The sequence below is a fragment of the Canis lupus genome, chromosome 6 (assembly GCF_003254725.2).
Source record: "Canis lupus dingo isolate Sandy chromosome 6, ASM325472v2, whole genome shotgun sequence".
Classification (NCBI taxonomy): domain Eukaryota; kingdom Metazoa; phylum Chordata; class Mammalia; order Carnivora; family Canidae; genus Canis; species Canis lupus.
Window position 1 is genome coordinate 61,471,961 of NC_064248.1, and position 21,099 is coordinate 61,493,059.

At 35.7% G+C, this 21,099-nt stretch overlaps 2 protein-coding genes across 4 annotated transcripts in view; one reads left to right on the forward strand and one right to left on the reverse strand.

The window, feature by feature from the left end:
* ODF2L (outer dense fiber of sperm tails 2 like) overlaps nucleotides 1–21,099 on the forward strand; it is a 120,138-nt gene that overhangs the window by 12,740 nt on the left and 86,299 nt on the right. The gene's annotated exons all lie outside the window — the stretch shown is intronic.
* The window catches only part of CLCA2 (chloride channel accessory 2), a 39,531-nt gene continuing 33,235 nt past the window's right edge, over nucleotides 14,804–21,099 (reverse strand). For 2 of the 3 annotated variants that reach the window (XM_035717177.2, XM_025417759.3), the window contains one exon: nucleotides 14,804–15,952. In XM_035717177.2, the coding sequence (XP_035573070.1) occupies nucleotides 15,510–15,952 (443 nt within the window). In that variant the 3' untranslated portion in view covers nucleotides 14,804–15,509. The remainder of the gene's footprint in view (nucleotides 15,953–21,099) is intronic. The other variant, XM_049111718.1, reaches the window with a different exon arrangement.

The following is a 21,099-nucleotide window of genomic DNA, read 5'->3' on the forward strand; positions in this document are numbered from 1 at the left end:
AACAATCATCCACTTACATCTAAAAAACATTAGAAAACAACATAGATATTATTGAATATTTTATAATGGAGAGAAAAGACAAAATTCATATCACTGTGCAAAGCAAACTCCCCCCAGTTTCCTCATCAGACCTCTATTTCTCTATTCTGTAGCTCCCATTGGTCAATATAATTAAAATTAACAACATTAAAACATTTTATTGAAACTAAATGTCTCTTAGAATATGAATTATGTCCTGCCAGTTACTGCTCAGACTCTTTTAAGTTTGCCAACCCTCAGATGGAAACTCAAATTGATCCGCCATTTTTTTTTAAGATTTTATTTATTTATTCATGACAGACACAGAGAGAGAGAGAGAGAGAGAGAGAGGCAGAGGCAGAGACACAGGCAGAGGGAGAAGCAGGCTCCATACCAGGAGCCCGATGTGGGACTCGATCCTGTGTCTCCAGGATCACACCCCAGGCTGAAGGTGGCACTAAACTGCTGAGCCACCGGGGGCTGGCCTGATCCACCATTTAATTGTATTCAAATTACTTGAAATATCCCTTTATCCCTTGACTTCATTTTGTCTTTACATTGTAGTAAGCATCAATTTCACCTTGTCTGTCCCCTTTCTTTGACATTGGCTCGTGAAAATTAGATTAGTACTTGTAGCCAATAAATAGAACTTACTGCTTAAAGTACCTAATCTTTAAGTAATCCAAAGTGAAGTATTGAAACAGAGTGGAAATACTCAATTATAAAGTGGGTATCCTGATGATCTAAGTATGATTTTACACAAAAATAACTTACTCAAATAAATGTATGCATTTATTATACATAAAAAATTTAGATCTAAAACATCTCACACTCCCAACTAAATATATGTCTTTCCTGGGTTCCCTAAAAAAACAGAGCCTAAAGCAAGCTTATGTGCTAGTAATTGGAGAATTTAACCCTAAAGCAGTGAGAATAAGGGAAAGGGAAAATAGGAGGAGGAGTAACTGAGGTCCAGTGCACAGATGGAGCCAAGAAAATCTAAGAGGGTTCTGAGAGACTAATCCCCTTCAATGATGCAGACCCACTGTTGTCCTTCCATAATATTTACCTCCAATATTAGAGTGTAGAGTTTGCATTTATGTATGTGTGAGCACAAGCTATTTTGCTTTTTCTTTGAGAGGAAGCAGAAGTCCCATCATTCATAGAATCTCCTCCAAAGTGGTGGCCAATTGCACTCTCCTAAAATACCTAAAACAAGACAGTTATTGAAATAAATTAGTGTCTGCTGCTGGAGCTGATCTCAAGACCATCTTGATCTTTTTTTTTTTAACCATCTTGATCTTAAAATAAGAATCAGTTATTTTGTCAGCAAATGATTCATTCAGGAGTAATAGAGAACTATAATTTGGGGCATGCAAGCTATGGCAAAACCATAGGCAAGACCCCCCACGAAAAAGGGGAAGGGAATATTATTTGAGGAAATTGGGAGGGACTGTTTTGAAGGAAAATCCATCCATTGGAGAAACTGTCTGAGTTGTGGGGTAGTTGATTTCTTGTAGGAGATGCCATGTGCATCTTTCCTTGTTGAGACCTGTAATGGATGATTCTTTCCTTTGATGATTCTCCGTTGGGGTCTATAATTGACAGTTCTTCCTGTAATTGATGTTTAGTGGTATGGTTCCCCGCTCTAGCCTCCCAATTCTGCTTTAGTAAAATTGTCCTATATTAATTTTCATAGCCATTATAGATGTTTATCTCCTTTCTTTATCACCAATTTTCCTCACTTTTAGCTAGCATTTTGGCTGATCTGTATTGTTTGCTTGCCTTTTGGTGTAACCACAGCCTTCATTCGTGAGGGGTCTGAGCCCTTAGCTGCCCTGCCCTTATTGGATCGTGGCTTCTGCTGTTGTCTGTGACAGAGGTGTGACAGACCCAGTTTAGGCACTTTACAGATTTACCTGACCTTCCCTGCTAACTGGGCCTTACCTGCTTGCTCAGTGGAGAGTCCATGCTGCTGCCATGACTGCCTCATCCTCATCTTCGTCTCATCTTCTCTGCCTCAGGGAGAGGGCCTAGTTTAGCATGGCCTCTACTGGGCTAGAGTGGCAGCTCCACTCTCTGGTGTCCAGCCTCAACAGATTCACAGAGGCTTTGTCTCAGATAAAGCATTGTAGCATGGCACATGGGATCTGGCTTTGTTAGAGGCAGCCCAGATGGGCCATTTGACACAAACCAGAGGTGCAGGAGTTAGCACCCTGAGTGACAAATTTTGCCAAAGTTGTAAAGTATTTCCAGCATCCCAGAAGTGTCTTTTGTGCTCCCTTCTAGTCATTGCCACATAGATTAATTATACCTGTTTTTAGATTTTGTGTAATTAGAAACGCACAGCACATCCTCTTGTGTTTGGCTACTTTCATATATAGCATTTGCTGCATGAAATTCAGCCATGTTGCATGCAGCAGCAACATATTTCTTTATCCAGTGTATTCCATTTTAAAAATATAGCACGGTTTGCTTACCAACTGCTGTTGATGAATATTTGGATTATTTCCTGTTTAGAACTATTGCAAATAAAACTATAAGCATTAATTTAGTTGAGTATACACTAAGAGTGGAATTGCGGGGTCACAGGGTATACATTATATCTAGTTTTATTTAGTTGATCTGCCACTTTTCCAAGTGGTTTTACTGGCTGTTACACATTTCTGCCAGTATGTGGTACTGTCAGTCCTTATGATTTTAGCTACTCTAGTGGGAATGTAATCATATTGTACTATGGCTTTAATATATTTTTTAAGGATTCTGTTTATTTATTTGGGGGGGGGGAGGAGGAGAAAGCACAGAGGGAAAAATGAGAGGGAAAAGCAAACTCCCTGCTGAGCAGAGAGCCTGACATGGGGCTCAATCCCAGGACCTGAATCAAAGACACTTAATCGACAGCCATCCAGGTGCCACATGTACTCTGTTTTTAATTTGCATTTTCCCTGATGACTAATGTTGTTAAGCACCTTTTCATATACTTTTGGTCATTTGGATGTCCTCTGTTATAAAGTGCCTATTAAAGTCTTTTTTGCCCAATTTTTAATAAGGTTGTCTTTTTCTTATTGATTTATAGTAGTTCTTTATATGTTCTAGATACTGAATCCTTTGTTGGATTCATGTATTGTAAATAACTTTTTCCAGTTTGTTGTTTGCCTTAATGGTGCCCTTGGATGAATAGAGAGTCTTAATTTTAATGGAGTCTAATTTAATCTTTTCTTTATGAGTAGTTGTTTTTTTGCATCATATTTAGGACAGCTTTTTCAAGTTCATGAAAACATTATACAGTGTTCTGTTCTGCTATTTTGTTCTACCTTTCATATTTAGGTCTGTGACCTATCTCAAGTTGTGATTTTTGTATGTAGTGTAAGGTAAGATTCAAGATTTTTGTCTTGTTTTGTTTTCCTTTATGGATGGCTAGTAGACCCAGACCATTTATTGAAAAGACCATACTTTCCCCCCCTGAATGCAGTTGTGCCTTTGTTGTGAATGAAGTGGCTGCAAATGTGCAGGTCTCTTTTATGTTTCATTGGTATATCTGACTGTCCATCCTTATCTCAGAAGCATATAGTTGGGATCCCTGGGTGGCGCAGCGGTTTAGCTCCTGCCTTTGGCCCAGGGCACGATCCTGGAGACCCGGGATCGAATCCCATGTCGGGCTCCTGGTGCATGGAGCCTGCTTCTCCCTCTGCCTATGTCTCTGCCTCTCTCTCTCTCACTGTGTGCCTATCATAAATAAATAAATAAAATTTTTTAAAAAAGAAGCATATAGTCTTAATTATTGCTGTTTTGTATGTCTTGATATCTGGTATGACTCCAGATTTGTTTTTCTTCAAGATTATTTGGGGATATTTTAAGTCCTTTGCAATTTCAATATAAAATTTAGGATCAACTTTTCAATTCCACTAAAAAAAAAAAAAATCTGCTGGGTTTCATAGGATTGCATTGAATTTATATATCACTTTGAGGAGAATTGACACCTTTATAATACTGAGTCTTTTAATCCATGGACATGACATATCTCATTTTAGGTTTTATTTAATTGATCTCAACCATGTCTTACCATTTTCAGGGTGGAGGTCTTTCATTAGCTTTACTACTAGGGTTTTTTTTGGGGGGGGTGCTATTATAAATGATATTTTTATAAATTTTCATTTCCTAATTGTTCGTTGTTGGTATATAGAAATATAATAGGTTTTCGTGTATTGACCTTATATTCAGTGAGCTTGCTAAATTCCTATTATTTTTAGTAGTTTCTAGATTCTTTTGGATTTTGTATGTCTATAATTATGCCATCTGTGAATGCCACCTGTTTACTTCTTCCTTTATTTTGTTTCTTTCACTTATTATACTTGCTATAATTTCCAGTATAATGTTGAATACAGGTGGAGAGAATGGATATCTTTTTTCTTTTTCCCAATTCTGAGTGGGAAAGCATTCTATATTTCACCCTTAAGTATTATCTAGAGATATTTTGTAGATACTTTTATCAAAGAAAGTCTACTTCTATCCTAATTTGATTTATTTATTTATTTATTTATTTATTTATTTATTTATTTATTTATGATAGTCACACAGAGAGAGAGAGAGAGAGGCAGAGACATAGGCAGAGGGAGAAGCAGGCTCCATGCACCGGGAGCCCGACGTGGGATTCGATCCCGGGTCTCCAGGATCGCGCCCTGGGCCAAAGGCAGGCACCAAACCGTTGCACCACCCAGGGATCCCCTGACTTTTCTTTTTTAAGTTATGTATAAGTGTCGAATTTTATCAAATGCTTCTTATGCATCTATTGAGAGGATTGTGTGACTACTTTGTTCTGGTATGTGGTGATTAACACTGATTTTTCAATGTTAAATCAACTTTACATTTCTGCATAAATTCTGTTTGATCATGATATAGTATCCTTTTCAATTTGCTAATATTTTATTTAGGATTTTTGCATCTGTGTTCCCAAGAAAGATTGGTCTGTACTTTTCCTTTATTGTAATGTACTTGCCAGGTCTTAGTATCAAGGCTATCTGCCTCAAAAATGAGTTGGAAAGAATTTCCTCTTTTTTCTGCTCTCTGGAACAGTTTGCCTCAAACAGATATTATTTCTTTCTTAAAATTCCTTCTGACAATTGCTTTAGCTTCACTATGTAAGAAATTTTTGATGTGTCACACTTTAATTATCATTCAGTCCCAAGTATTTTCTAACTTTTGAGTTCTTATTCTTTTTCTTTTTCTTTTTTAACATATGAGCCATCTAGAAGTGTGTTGTGTTGCTTAATTTCCTAGACATTTGGGAATACTTTAAGTTATACATTTCTAGTTTAATTTTACTATAGTCAGAAAACATACTCTAAAATTTAAATACTTTGAAACTTGTTGAGCCTTGCTTTTTGAATCAGATTATGGTTTCTTTTGATAAAATCTTTCATGTGCATTTGGGAAAAATGGTCATTCTGTAGTTGTTAGGTCTAGTGGTCTAAATATGTTAGGCTAAGTTGGTTAATCATGGTGTTCAGATCTTCTTTATTCTTATCAATTTCATGTCCATTTGTTCTTTCAGCTAGTGATGGAGGTGTGTTAAGATCTCTGAGTATGATTATAAATGTGTTTCTTTTTTTTCTTCTCTCTCTCTCTCTCTCTCTCTCTCTCTTTTTTAGTTCTGTCAACTTTGCTTTACGTATTTGAAACTATATTATTTGGTGAATACAAATTTCAGATTTACATCATTGTCATTATAAAATGTCTTTTCTATAGTACCTAAATTTTCTCTAATATTATTTCTTGCATAACATCTACTTTTTATGACATTAGCTGTGGTATACTGGTATTTGAATATTGAAAAAATAAAGCAAAATAAATACAGTGCAGCTAGCACAATGCATGACACATAAAATCTATTTAACAAACAAAAAAACCCAAAACAAAAATTTAATAAGCAAAAAAAAAAATTATTTAACAAACAAATAATATACTTCTCCTTCTCTTCCACCTACCCAAATCTTAGCTTTCTGGGGAGAGATGGGGAGAAACCAACAAGTTGGCGAAAGCTGGGGCTTTATATTAGATGGTATCAAGAATGACCAGGGAATATTTTAAGGACATGGATATTTAAAAGTCAATTTTAAGCTGTCTGTCATGTAGTACAATATGACTCCTGCCTCCACCTCCCAGTTCATTACCTCTTTTAGTTATGGCCTAACAAACATTCATACCTTATGGATGATAGAAAAATTGGAACAATGCTTTGAAGGGAAATGTTCATCAAAATTTATGTGTGTATATATTTTTTGTAAGATTGTATTTATTTATTTGAGAGAGGGAGAGCACAAGCAGGGGGAGGGGCAAAAGGAGAGGGAAAAACAGACTCCCCACTGGGCAGAAAGCCCTGATGTGGGGCTCCATCTCAGGACCTTGGGATCATGACCTAAGCTGAAGGTAGATGCTTAACCAACTGAGCACCCAGGCACTATATCTTTTAACATAGCAATTCCACTCCTAGGACTTTTCCCTACAGACAAACTCACATAAGTGCATGAGATTATATGTACAAGGGTAATATAATTTGTCCCTTAAAGCCTACTTTATAAAAGCAAGAAACCAAATTACTCAAATGTCCTTTAATAAAGGAATAAATAAGTAAATTTATTTATGTCACATCTATTTCTTTTATCACATCCTACTTAACCATCTGTATTTTTATAATAGTGTGTATTACTTTTGTAATTGAAACAAATTTACACATAAAAATAAAAATTTTGGACTAAATAAAGACCACTATTTTGAAATCTCAACATGTTGACATAAGAGTCTTGTCTTCTCTACCCCAAATTTCTAATTTTTTTCATTACTTTTCTATTCCACTATGTTTTTTTTTCCTTTTATCTTCTTCATGATCTTGCTGCTTCTTTCCTTTATTAGAGTGAAGTGAGATTATGTCAATTTTAGAAAAGTTCCCTTTGAATATTTGTTAAGTTATATTGCTTCTGCCCCACAAAGCCAGGGAAGTAGAAAGCAATTGGCCACTGCGCTGGTTATCTTCCTCCTTCTTGTGCCCTTGAGGCAACTGTTCTCAGGAAACAGCTTTTTTGATAAGGCTCTTAGCCTGTAGATAAGGAGTGGGGAGTAAAATTGGCCACCATCTGGGTCACTCTCCACCCAACCCAGAAGCATCTTGCTGATAAGAGATATTCTAAGTGCAAGAGGGATTTATGGAGGGAGGCCTTCCCTTTGAGCTTTGGAGTCAGGCCCTAATTACCTCCATGGATTGGATATGAGGATATGTTTCTGTATCCTTGAGTGCTTCTCTTTCTATCATCATGTACTCTTATAATCAGTATCCTTAACTTCCATGTTATTTCATCTCTGTTCCTGATCTGTGCTTTTTCTACATCCTTAGATACACAATGAACCAGATTCTCATTTCATCAGAGCCCACCTCTTACCTGACTTTACCTCTGCTTCTATTCCTCATTTCCCTATATTTTACATTCATAAATCATCACACAGATCTTAATATGTAATGCATCATCCCTCAACTTTATATTCATTTACCTTTTTAATTTTTTCATCAGTTATATTTTCTACCAAATTTTTGAATTTGGATCCTCTAACATGGATCATCTTTATTTTATTTAAAATATTTTTCAGGGGATCCCTGGGTGATGCAGTGGTTTGGCTCCTGCCTTTGGCCCGGGGTGCCCTCCTGGAGACCGGGGATCGAGTCCACATCGGGCTCCCTGCATGGATCCTGCTTCTCCCTCTGCCTGTGTCTCTGCCTCTCTCTCTCTCTTTCTCTCTCTATTGTGAATAAATAAATAAAATCTTTAAAAAAATAATATTTTTTTACTTCATTCTTGTCTCTCAACTTCACTTAAATCTGCTTCACAGTTTTGTGTCCCATTGCCCCCTCACTAAGGCCACTTTTTATTATATTAATGTATCAAATATCCTTATAAATGACTCCTTTCACTTCTTCTCTATAGAGCAAGGTTTCTCGATCTTGGAACTATTGACATTTTTGATTGAGTCATTCTTTGTTGTAGGGGCTGTCCTCTGCATTGTAGGATGTTTAGCAGCATCCCTGGCCTCTACTCACTAGAGAACTAATTTGCCTATGAAATAAAAAATGTCCACAGTTATTTCCAAATATACCCTGGAAAAGCAAAATCACCTCTGGTTGAGAACCATTGCTATAAAGGTAAGGATATAATAAATTCATTTATATTGTTTCTTTTGAGGTAAAATTTTTTTTCTTTTGAGGTAAAATTTATAGATCAAATGTACACAGATAAATGAATGCTGACAAATGTATACAGCCATGTAAACCACCACCCCAATCAATATATATATAAATTTTCATTGTTCCAGAAAGCCTCCTTGTGCCCTTTACAGCCAACTCCAACACTTCTGAGATCAATCAAGCGATTGATTTCTGTGTCCAGAGAATATTATTGTCCTTGAACTTATAAGTACAATAATACAGTATGTGTTCCTTTGAGTCAGCCTTCTTTAGCTCAAGGTAATCCTTCTGAGACTCATGTTCATTCTTGCATGTACCAGTTGTTTGTTTCTTTTTGTCCCTGAATGCCTTGTGAAGTCATACAAATAGCAACATTTGTTCTATCCATTCTATTAATAGAAACTTGATTGTTTCCTGTTTGGGTTTATTATGAATAAAACGACTATAAAAATTCTTGAGGAAGTCTTTTGGTGGATATCTTCTCATCTCTTTTGAAGCAGAATTTCTGGGTCAAAGGTTAGATATATGCATAACTTTTAAGAAACTGCCAAGCAGTATTTCAAAGTGGTTGCACACTCACCAATGTAGGAGACTTCCAATTGCTCCACATCCTTGTTGACATTTCTTATTGTCAGTCTATACTTTAGCTGTTCTGGTGGGAATGAAGAGGTATTTCATGATACTTATTATTTTCATGTGTTGATGATTGATAGTGTTGATACCCTTTCTATGTATGGGTATATTGGTCATTTATATATCCTTTTTGTCAAGTGTCTGTTTAAATATTTTGCCCATTTTTATTGTTTTTTTTACCTTATTACTGATTTATAACATTTTTACATATTCTAGATATGACTTCTTTGTCAGATGTATGTGTTGTGAATATTTCTTCCACTTTGTAGATTGCCTTTTCATTATTAATAGTGTCCTTTCATGAGCACAGATAGTTTTTGTTGTTGTTTTTAAGATTTTACTTATTTATTCATGAGAGACATTGAGAGAGAGAGAGAGAGAGAGAGAGAGAGGCAGAGACACAGGCAGAGGGAGAAGCAGGCTCTATGCAGGGAGCCTGATGTGGGATTCGATCCCGGGTCTCCAGGATCACGACCTGAGCCCAAGGCAGGCGCTAAACCTCTGAGCTACCCAGGGATCCCCAGATACTTAGTTTTGATGCAACCCAACTTATTTTTTCTTCTATGTTTAGGGTTTTCTCTGTTCTAAGGAATCTTTCTATACTATAGTTGTGAAAACATATTTTTTCTAGAAGTTTGTATCTTAATTCATTTTCATATCTATGATTCATCATGAATTCATATTTTTATAAGGTAGGAGTAAAATTATTTTCCCAAACATATATATAGTTGTTCCAACTTTATTTATTTATTTATCTATTTATTTATTTATTTAATTTATTTATTTATTTTAAGATCTTGTTTATTTATTTGACAGAGAGAGAGAAAATGTGTGAGAGAGCACAAACAGAGGGAGTGGCAGGCAGAGGGAGAGGAAGAGGCAGACTCTCCACTGAGCAGGGAGCCTGACATGGGGCTCGATCCCAGGACCCCAGGATCATGACTTGAGCCAAAAGCAGAGGCCTAGCACATGATCTCATGTAGTGACTGTTACATGAGCACTTAAAAAGAATGTGTACTGTGCACTAGTTAGTTGCAGTGTTTTGTAAACATCAAGGTTAAATAATTGATAATGTTCAAATTCTTGTTTCATTTGAATGATGTTCTATTCTTATTGAGTGTTTCTACCTAGTTGCCACAATTTTCAATAGTGGGAAATTTTTGTCTCCAAGGTTGATTGTTGGTTTTTCTATTTCTCCCTTTAGTTTTGCCAGTTTTTATTTCTGGTATTTTGAAGCTCTGTTAATAGGCACATGCACATGTAGGATTGCTATATCATCTTAGTGAATTTATTTTTTTATCATTATAAAATTACACTCTTTTTCTCTCCTTTCTCAAGGCCAATTTTGTCTTATAGTAATATACTAACACTGGCTATATTATGCTTAGAATTTGCATAATATACCATATCTTTGTTTCATTTTCAATTTCTATGTCTTTATATTTAAAATGAACCTGTTGTAAATTCCATATAGTTGAATCTTGCTTTTTTTTAATCAAGTCTGAAAATCTCTGCTTTTTAAGTGTTTAGTCCATTTATATTTACACTTGATCTTAACCAAAAGACTGAGAGAAGCAATTGGTCCATTTATATTTAATATAATTATTAATTTAGCTGGCTTTAAGTCTACCGTCTTTCTATTTGCTTTCTGTTATTTTCCTCTGTTCTTTATTCCTTTATTCTACTTAAATTGTTTTGTGTTAATTGGTTAATTTTAGTGTTCCATTTTATTCAATTTATTAGCATTTTAGGTATATCTTTCTCTATTATTAATGAGTGGCAAGGGGGTTATAATATGCATCTTTAATTTATCCCAGTCTACTTTAATATACAACTTGAAGTGTAATTTAAGTACCTTTCAACCGTATGAGTCCATACTATTACCTGCAGTAATAGTCACCTGTCTATTCTGCTCTAGCTGTCAATGTCTTAATTCCGTTATTAATAAAATAATACATTGTTTTTACTTTTACTTTAAACAGTTAATTGTCTTTTAAAGGAATTAAAAGTAAAGAAACCAACAATATATTACATTTACCTAGTTATCATTGCCAGTGATCTTCATGCCATACTGTAGCTCTGTATTTTCACCAGACATCATTTTTCCTTTAGAGTAAAGAAATTTGGTATTTCTTGCTGGTGAACATGATTTCAGCTCTTATTTGCTTCATTTTGAAAGGAATTTTTGCTCAATATAGCATTCTGCATTGACATATTTTCCTTTCAGTAATCAAAGATGTTATTTCATTGTCTTCTGGCCTCAGTTGTTTCTGATGAGTAACTAGTTCCAGTTCCTATGATATACTGAAGTGTTATTTTCTTTGCATAAATCTGTGTTAGATTTACGGAGCATCTTAGGTCCATGGGTTGATAGCTTAAGTCAAATTTGGAAAAATTTCAACAAATATTTCTTTGAATATTTTTGTGCTCCATTTTTCCTCCTTCTATTTGTGGGACGTATTTATATGTATGCCAAACTACTAGATAATGTTCCACAGGTCATTTTGACTTTTCCATTTTTAAAAAATGAAATGCTTCAGTTGCATGATTTCTATTTTCCTATTTTCAAGTCATCTGATCCTTCCTACTGTCGTACCAGTCTGTTGCTAATACACTACAAAAATCTTCTTTCATCCATTGTTATTTTTCTATTTTAGTATTTTCATTTGCTTATTTTTAAAGAATTTTGGCATCTTTCCTGAAATGTCTTCTCTATTTGTTACTTACACCTATCTTTTCCCATAATTTCTTTATCATATTTGTAATACTTATTGTCAGCTTATTGTCTGCTAATTGCAAATCTGGATCAATTTTGCATCTTCTGTTGACAGATTTTTATTCTTATTAATTATGGGACCCATTTCCTGCTTGTTGGCATGTCAGTTTTTTCTTAGATACTGCATGATGTGTTGTAGAGATTCTATATGTTTTCTTTTTCTGAGTTATGTTCTAGCAGTAGTTTAATTATTGTGAATCATCTTGATTCTGTGGAGACTTGGTTTTAGGCTTTGTCAGAGCAGATCTATTTGTTTTGCTCTTGTTCTAGGGCATAACTCTTAGTCTGAGGATGTGGTTCTTACCCCTAATAGGACCCTTCTGGAGCTTCAATGAAAACACAAGGTTCTTACCAGGGCTTTCTAACTTGAGTGGGGTTGAACTTTAAACATTTTCTCCCCAGAACTGGGCAGTTGCTGAAATCTCTGGTTAGCTCTTTTCACCGCCAAGCTCTTGTTTTCTATTAGATTCCTTTGCAGTTTAGGACTCACCTAAGTATTGTGAGGATGCAGATTGAAGAATTGCCTTTTGTGATTTCTCCCTTTTTGGGATTTCCTCCCTCAATTTCTTTTTTTTTTTTTTTAAGATTTCATTTATTTATTCAGAGAGAGAGAGAGAGGCAGAGAGAGAAGCAGACTCCATGCAGAGAGCCTGATGCGGGACTCGATCCAGGGTCTCCAGAATCATGCCCTGGGCTGCTGGCGGCACTAAACTGCTGCGCCACCGGGGCTGCCCTCCTCCCTCAATTTCTAAATGCTTTGGCAACCCAGAGCTCTTACCTCTGGCTTGTCAATCCAGTAAGTCTGCTGCTTTCTGCTTAAACTCTATCCAGATGCTGTGATCAAATTGGGAATCCCTTCAGAGGGAAAAGCTAGTTAAATGTGGATCTCACCTGGATTGCTTCCTTTTTTCCAAGGGTTTCTACCAGTTTCACCTAATTTTGCTGGTAGCTAGTGCCTTCAAAGGGATGTATTTTTTTTAAGAGTATGGCAAGAGGATTAGTTTGATATGAGCAACTCTGCCATTAGTGCAATTGGATTTGTCACATTAAGTTTTAAATGAATGATATTTTTAGGGATCAATACTTCTAAGAATCATTATATTGTAGTGGAAGACAAAACCTAAAGCAAATAAAATAACTTTTTGACAGACTTTCTGGTACTAACATGCAAATGTAAATGTATTTTTGGGGCAGTGAACAGTGCACACATCAGCAATCTGCTTAGTGCATAAGCTATATTAACTCAATCCCTAAATTTTTTTTCTTTTTCTTTTTGAAGATTTTATTTATTTACTTGAGGGGAGGGAGAGTACACAAGCAGGAAGAGTGGCAGGCAGAGTGAGAGGGCCATAGAGCAGGGAGCCTGAGGCAGGGCTTGATCCCAAGACCTTGAGATCATGACCTGAGCTGAAGGCAGACACTTAACTGACTGAGCCACCCAAGTGCCCCATCATCCCCTAAAATTTGACTCTTACTTCTCTCTCACTCCCATTGAGATTTAACCTTCCTTTGCTAGCCCTAAAATAATAGGGCAAAAAATAGAGGGGATATTCCCCTCAGTTTTTAAAACAAATTTCTATTTATTGCATAACAACAACCATCCTGGTATTGGAAGATAATAATAATACCTGCATATGTCACCTTCATTCCCTAGACTTCTCTTTATTTTCCCAGATAATTGAGTATCTGGCTCACATTTTTCCTCCTCTTACAATCTCAGATCAAATCTTTAATGATGTCACTATTCATGTGGTAGTTCACCAGTAACCAATGCTTCATAGTCCCTTATTCTCCTTGGCCCAACTCTGGTCTATTTTATTTTCTACCATTTGGTCAGGATCAATGTCACCTCCCTTTTCAGTGTCTCTGTTATATTGATGATTGCTAGGATCTCTAAATCAATATTTTCCCCTGTTTATTACATCTTTCTTATTGTCTAATGCTTCATTCCCTCACAGCCACTGAACATTTTTCTGCTTTATCCACTTTATGAGCTCATCCTTTCTACCCTGCTATAATATATTTCAGTTTCTCACTTTAGCATCTTTAATCTGTATTAGTTTTGCCTCTTTCAATTCACTAATTTCTGGATTTAAGTCCATTTATTCATTCCTATACACACAAGATAGAAAAACAAATGAACTCAGTTTCTTAAAGCTAGAACCATTCTGCTGATTTTGAAAGAGTTAAACATTTCTAGGAATAATCCCTACTATCTTCCCACACCTTCTTAAATAGACAGGAGTGAAGGAGTAGTATGAGAACCTGGCTCTATACCTAAATACCTCTGCTGTTAACCAGCACAGTGCTTTGGGTTACTCCCTTAACCCTTTAATTTTCCTATCTATAAAATGAGGGAAACATTTAAAGACTTAAGACTCACCACATCCCACTTCAGTACTGTATAGTATCAGCTCATTGAAGCTACAGAGAAGCAAATCCCAGGCTAGCAGGCATAATGGCAAGAGAGGGAGGAGGGACTGAGCTGCCTAGGGACTTGAAGTCTGCATCTGCAAACATTTAGGCACTGTGAGACTTAGAATATAACTGGTCAGACCTTGGACGTAGTCTAAGCTGCAAAGAGGCAGCCTTGGTACAGAGATTTGCTGGTCATTTTACTCCCCAGCACTCTCCTGAATCTCTGACACAGGCCCTATGCTTCTTTCTCTTTCCTCTTGTTCCAGCTTCCCACAATTCCCTCCCTGCTTCTCCAGAACTTAATCTAATTTTCATTTTTAGGTCCTGGTTTTAAAATATATCTGTTCCACCTTATTATTTGTATTTATCCAATAAGGTTTAAAGTTCTTTAATATACAAGGCAAATTACTCTATTGCTCAATAATCTTAAAAAAATAAGGATAGTAAAATTAGATGAAAGATGATTTTTATTTCCTTTTGACCATGCTTCACCCTCTATTCACCAACCCTACAACTCCGGCTCCCATAGGTAAATAAACTTTGATGGAGAAAGGATTCCTAGAATCTTCTTTAAACAAAAGATAGAATCAGTTAATCATTTACAAAGGTCAGTTTCTCCCTCTCCCATGGTCCCCCATGGCTTCTTCTTTGGTTGAAATAAAACTATATAGCCTGTATATGTATTAAAATAAGCTCACAACTATGTCTTTCATTCTTTACTTAAAGCCTTATGAGAATTTTAACCATTTTTATTGAATAATACCCAAGGCAATACAAATTCATATGCAATAAATTCAATACACCTCTGTTACAAAACTAGTATCAGGGAACTAGGGTAATATACCTACATTTCAATGTTAACTCTCAAAGTGAACAAAGATCTCTTTGAGCACTAGCAATGGGATTTGATCTGTAGTATAGTTAACCAAATGGCAAGAGGTGAAGAACATTACAAGAGGGGCTTCATATATAAAATGCAGTTTGATCTTTAGTCATAAACAAGCAACCTATTCTGAAAAGATAAGGGGAAATAAAAATTAATCAAAGTAACTAAACAATTACTTCATATAGACAGTTATACCAACCTCCTTTCCTCTACCTGGGGCTATTTTTCCTCCACAATAAAACAAGCCTTTCTTGACTCTTTGGTTCAACCTTACCCTTGCCTTTGCTTTTAAAGACATTACCTTAAAGAAAAATTTTTATTATTTTGTGCATAGCCAAAGCTCAAAAGTTTCTCCCAATTTCCTTCCAAAAATGAGTGTTATAACAGATTTTTTGTCTGTTTACTATGTGAAAATCTGATCTGTATTATACAAAAACTCAAAGCATATTTAATAGTTCTGATGTTAATTTGACTTTATTGGTATGTTTTTCTAAAGCACAAAGGCCATGTGTCTTATATCTAAGAAGGAAGGTACCCTGTACATTTGCTCATATTAATTTTGTTCCATTCTCTTTCTTGTCTGCTCTTTTTTTCCTGTTTAAAGTACAATGTGTTACAACTATAGTGAGGCAAATGATTCCTATTGAACCCATTGCTGTCAAAACTCCTTTCAATATAAGATGGTCTCTGGTAAGAATAGGAGCAGAATTTGGGGAAATAAACAGAGATGCTTGGGCAATGTTAGATATAACAGACTTTAAGGAGTTCTTATCTATTGCTCGTATTGCCACATAAATTCTGTGGCTTTCTTGTGTCTCTCCATCAGGTTGGTGGTCAGGTCCATTTGTGAAAAGCTTTGGTGAGAATGTAAATACCTCCTTGGTGCCAGCTTGCTGAGGATTTAGCTTTGATGTATTCACTAAAATGGCATTATTGAAGTCATCTTGAATATTCTGTAAACTTTTACTGATTCTTATTTCATAGCTGTTAGCTGAAATTTAAAAATATAAATGGAAAGGTTACTAGTCTATGAGAAATGACTAATGAGAATAGCAACAATAGAAATAAACAACAAAAAACTGCATATGAACAAAACTTTAAAGCATTATATAAGAACTCATATTGAAACCTGAAAAGAGGAAAAACTTAGATTTTTTGAATAGGAAGATTCAGCATAATAAAGATGTCATTTTTCCCACTAAGTTATTTTGTAAATTTTACATGATTTTATTAAAAGTGCCTCCAGTTTCTCTTTTAACATGCTTATTGTACAGCTTCAATGGCAAATAAATAATCAAGGCTGGCCATATAAAGACTAAGAAAATAGCTATGTGGGAGGACTAAGCCTATCAGATATAAAAACACTGTAATGCCTCTATAAGTAAAAAATTGCAGTACTGGTACCTGAATAAGCGACTATCTAAAAATAGGCCACAATACATCCAGAAAGTATGTGATAGAGGTAAAATACAAATTAATGGGGGAAAATACAAATTTCTTGATAAATTGTGTGTGACAACGCTATTTGGGCAAAATGATGTAGAAAAATAAAACTGGATCCATATCACAAACATTTTTTTTCAGTGTAAACTCCACAATGATCAAGAAATTTGATGTAAAATGTTAAGTATGTAGTAGGAAATGATAGATAAATTCCAGTATAGTCTTGAAGTAGGAAAGGCCCTTCTAATTAAGACTCAAAATTCAGAAGCCATAAACAAAAAATTGATAAATTTGAATACATAAAATGAAAAACTTCCACATGGAAAATATCCTCTTAAGCAAGATATAAGCATAAATGTTAAGTGACAAAAATATGTGTTACTTAAGTCAAAGGTAAAAGTTTATTTCTGAGTTCTTTGAATGGCTATGTGGCTTCTATTAGACTAACACTCCAGAAGGTAACAGGTATGAACTCCAAAGAAGGCGACAAACAAAACAACAAAAGAAACAAGCTATTGAAGGACTTGATTCACATTAAAATCGGCAGAAACCAGAGGTGTTACAATCTTTAAAAGAAGGAAATCAAAGTAGGAATGATTCATATGTATACAGCCTTTCCTCTGTACACACTTCCTTCTCCCATACAGATAGAATAGCTGGAACTGAAAGCCAGCTACCTTCTGGATCTGAGAAATCAGAAGACTGAGTATGGGATTGCCAGAGTGGCTAAAAATTGAGGGAGCCAGAGAGGGACAAATAAAAGCTAGAAGGCTGAAAAGCAGAGCAGAGTTTTATGCTAATGCTCACCAAAAGTATAGAGTTTGGAGTGTGAGTCTTGCCAGGTTAGAGGAGTGTGGTAAATATCTGGAGATATTCATTAAAACATTGGAAGAGCCATGCTTTAGGAATAAAGATTGGATTTCAGAATTAAGGGATATATTGTGGATTAAAAGTAAAACTGAAATAGACAAACCCTACTCAAAAGTAAAACCAAGCCGCCTCAAATTCAAGGTGAACCAAACTATGTATTAGAAAAATTTCAAAATTCATGGCGTTCCTGGTTGACTCAGTCAGTTGAGCATCTATCGGCCTTTGGCTCAGGTCATGATCTCAGGGTCCTGAGATCAAGTCTTGTGTCATCTCCCTTGTCAACAGGGAATCTGCTTCCCTCTTTCCCTCAGTCCCCTCCCCCACTCATCTGCATGCACCTGCTCTCTCTTGCTCTCTTTCTCTTTCTGAAAGAAAGAAAAGAAAAAATTTAAAACTCTTCAGAAGAATCTAACAGATTCCAGAGTCTCTAATTTACTACCACATGCTCATCCGTAAACATGCAAAGAAGTAAAAAATGTGATATGTAGTTAAGAAAAATATCAAGAAATAAAATGAGTCACAAATGACTGAAATTTGAAATTAATAGACAGGGGTAACCCTGGTGGCCCAGTGGTTTAGCACCACCTTCAGCCCAGGGCGTGATCCTGGAGACCTGGGATCAAGTCCCACGTCAGGCTCCCTGCATGGAGCCTCCTTCTCTCTCTCCTTCTCTCTCTCTCTCTCTCTGTCTCTCATGAATAAATAAATAAAATCTTAAAAAAAAAAGAAATTAATAGACAGGACTTTAAAATAACCATGATGAATATGTTGAAAGTCAACAGAACACATTGGATATAGTAAATGAAGAGATGGGAAACTTGAGGAGAGATACAGAAACTTAAAAAAGGAAGAAAATGGAAATTCTAGAATTGGAAAAAAAAAAACAATGAAAAAATTCCTTTGAGAAGATTAACAGTACTGTGGACACAAAAGAAGAAAAAATCAGTAAGCTTGAAGACAAGTCCATAAAAATCAAACTGTAGCACTCAGGACAAAGAGAAAAATTGAACAGAATCTCACTGATCTTTGTGATCTACTGACATATCCATTTAGTGTATGTGGGTAGAATAAAACATAATCATATTGTATCATATCAACATTATCCAGGAAGAAAAGAAGAAAAAGAATAGAATAGAAATTTTTTGAAGATATATTAGCTGGAAATATTGCAAATTTGGTCAAAAAGAATATTCTACAGATCCAGGAAACTCAACAGTCCCCAAACAGAACATGTATAAGGAAAACCACACTGAGGCACATCATGGCCAATCTGTTAAACACCAAAGATAAAAACAATTTAAAGCAGCCAAAGGTGAAGAAAGACACTTTATACTCAGGAAAATAACAGTAAGAATGATAGTTGGCTTCTCATCAGAAAAAAATTAGGGCCATAAGACAATGAAATGACATATTTAAAGTACTGAAAGGAAAATCTATTGCCCTAGAATTTTGTATCTAGTGAAAATGTACCTCATAACTGAAGGTGAAATGAACACATTTTCACATAATTGAATCCTGAGAGAATTTCTCCTAAAGACCTGAGCTACAAGGGAAATGATGATAGATAAAAATTCAGACTTACAGGAAGGAAGAAGACTAGAAATGGTGACTATATGGGTTACTTAAAAAGGGTCATTTTTTTTCTCTTTAAAATTTATCAAAACGACAATTGCTTGTTTAAAACAGAAACTATAACAATACATTATAGGCTTTATAAAACTGTAGCCAGTACAATATACGACAGCAGAACCACAAAATATGGAAGAGGGTACTTGGAGTTATACTTTTGAAAGATTCTCACATTATATGTGAAGTGCTATGACATTAATTCATGGCAGACTGATAGGTTAAGAAATTGCATGTTACAGAACAGCTAAATTTGAAGAAGCTGAGGGCAGAAATTTTATTGTTTTGATTTCCTTATATTGTTTTAATTTTTAAAAATTGGAGTAAGTTACACATAACATAAAATTTATCATCTTAACCATTTTTAGCATGTACAATCCAGTGTATAGTTCAATACATTTTTAAGTGTTACATTCACATTTTTACGCTGTTTTTATTTTCAACCCATGTGAATGTATTAATCAATTCAAAAACAAAATTATGAATAACAAATAATTACTAGATACAAAAAGAGAATCCATGTATAGTACTAGACCACTCTCATAATATCATAACTCTTCTCTAAAATGGCTAAAAAGGAGATCACTGGGTGACTCAGTGGTTTAGCACCTGCCTTCAGAACAGGGCATGATCCTGGAGTCCAGGAATCCAGTCCCACACTGGGCTCCCTGCATGAAGCCTGCTTCTCCCTTTGCCTGTGTCTCTGCCTGTGTGTGTGTGTGTGTGTGTGTGTGTCTTTCATGAATAAATAAATAAAATCTAAATAAATAAATAAATAAATAAATAAATAAATAAATAAAATGGCTAAAAATAGATTCAACAATGAACAGAGCAGCTTCAAAAGAGGATTTTATTCTGAGGAATGAAAACCATAGAACAGTCCAAGTTTTAATTAAAAAAATGAAAATATTCTGATGACTATGTTTTGAGCAGTTTCCAAATCTATAATAATTTTGATAGACTATATGTACTCCGGAAGAGTAATTAGAATAGAGAAGGTTGACCTTAGAGAAGGTTGTCAAAACAAAATACAGCCTTTATATTCAAGTTTATCAATCAGCCAAGTCCCTCAAAGTGAATCCACTTTGAGCTGAGTTGCTTCCTGCTGTGGTTCAAATACAAGGGCACAGATATGAGTGAGAAGCTAGGCTGACCATTTGCAGAACACTCACAGTGGAACATAACCATTGTTCCTATGTCCATTGTTCTCTCCGGAGAAAGACTTCTCCATGGTGCTTTCCCAGTCCTCTAGATAATGAAACAAGTAATATTTCAAAAGCCTTAGCATTTACAGTTTCCATATCCACAGCTCTCTCTGTGTAAAATTGATCCTCTCATTTTAAAAGAAAATGGTGGGGACTCAGGAAGTTAAATGTGATACCATGGTGAACAGTTTAAGAAGTCGTAGTGCTGGGGATCCCTGGGTGGCGCAGCGGTTTGGTGCCTGCCTTTGGCCCAGGGCGCGATCCTGGAGACCCGGGATCGAATCCCACGTCGGGCTCCCAGTGCATGGAGCCTGCTTCTCCCTCTGCCTGTGTCTCTGCCTCTCTCTCTCTCTCTCTCTCTCTCTCTGTGACTATCATAAATAAATAAAAATTAAAAAAAAAAAAGTCGTAGTGCTGGAAATGAACTCATTTCTTCTAATTCCAAATCCCATTACATTCTACTATTAGCATCTGTTAAACTTTGTGCAGGACAGCTATGTAACTTCAAAGACTCAAAACAAACTCAACTCATGCGTTCATGGAGAGGCTCCTTCCATTTACAGTACTTGTTATGGCCCCCCTCTCCCTGTGAGAAAGAGAAATCAGGCTGCTTCTGCGTCTTTGACCTCTTAGGTGTAAGGCTCTGGGTTTGGTCTCTAGCTCTTTTTTCACAGTATATTTTAACCAATGAAATTAGCTCTGTGGCCTTGGGCAAGACACTTAAACTCTCAGGGTCATTCCCTTACATTTGAAACAAAGGGGTCAGACTAGCACATCTCTAAAACCCCGTCTGTCTCCAAAATGTTACAAATGCTGATATTTACTGAACACTTAATATGGGCCAGACACTGTTTTAATCCCTCTCTGCACCTTACCTCATTCAATTCTCTTAGCAATGCTCTGAGATAGCTACTCTTACTATCTGCTTCTGTAAATTAATAATCAGAAATTGAAAGAAATTAACTTTCCTCAGGTTACACAGGTAAAAGGTGAT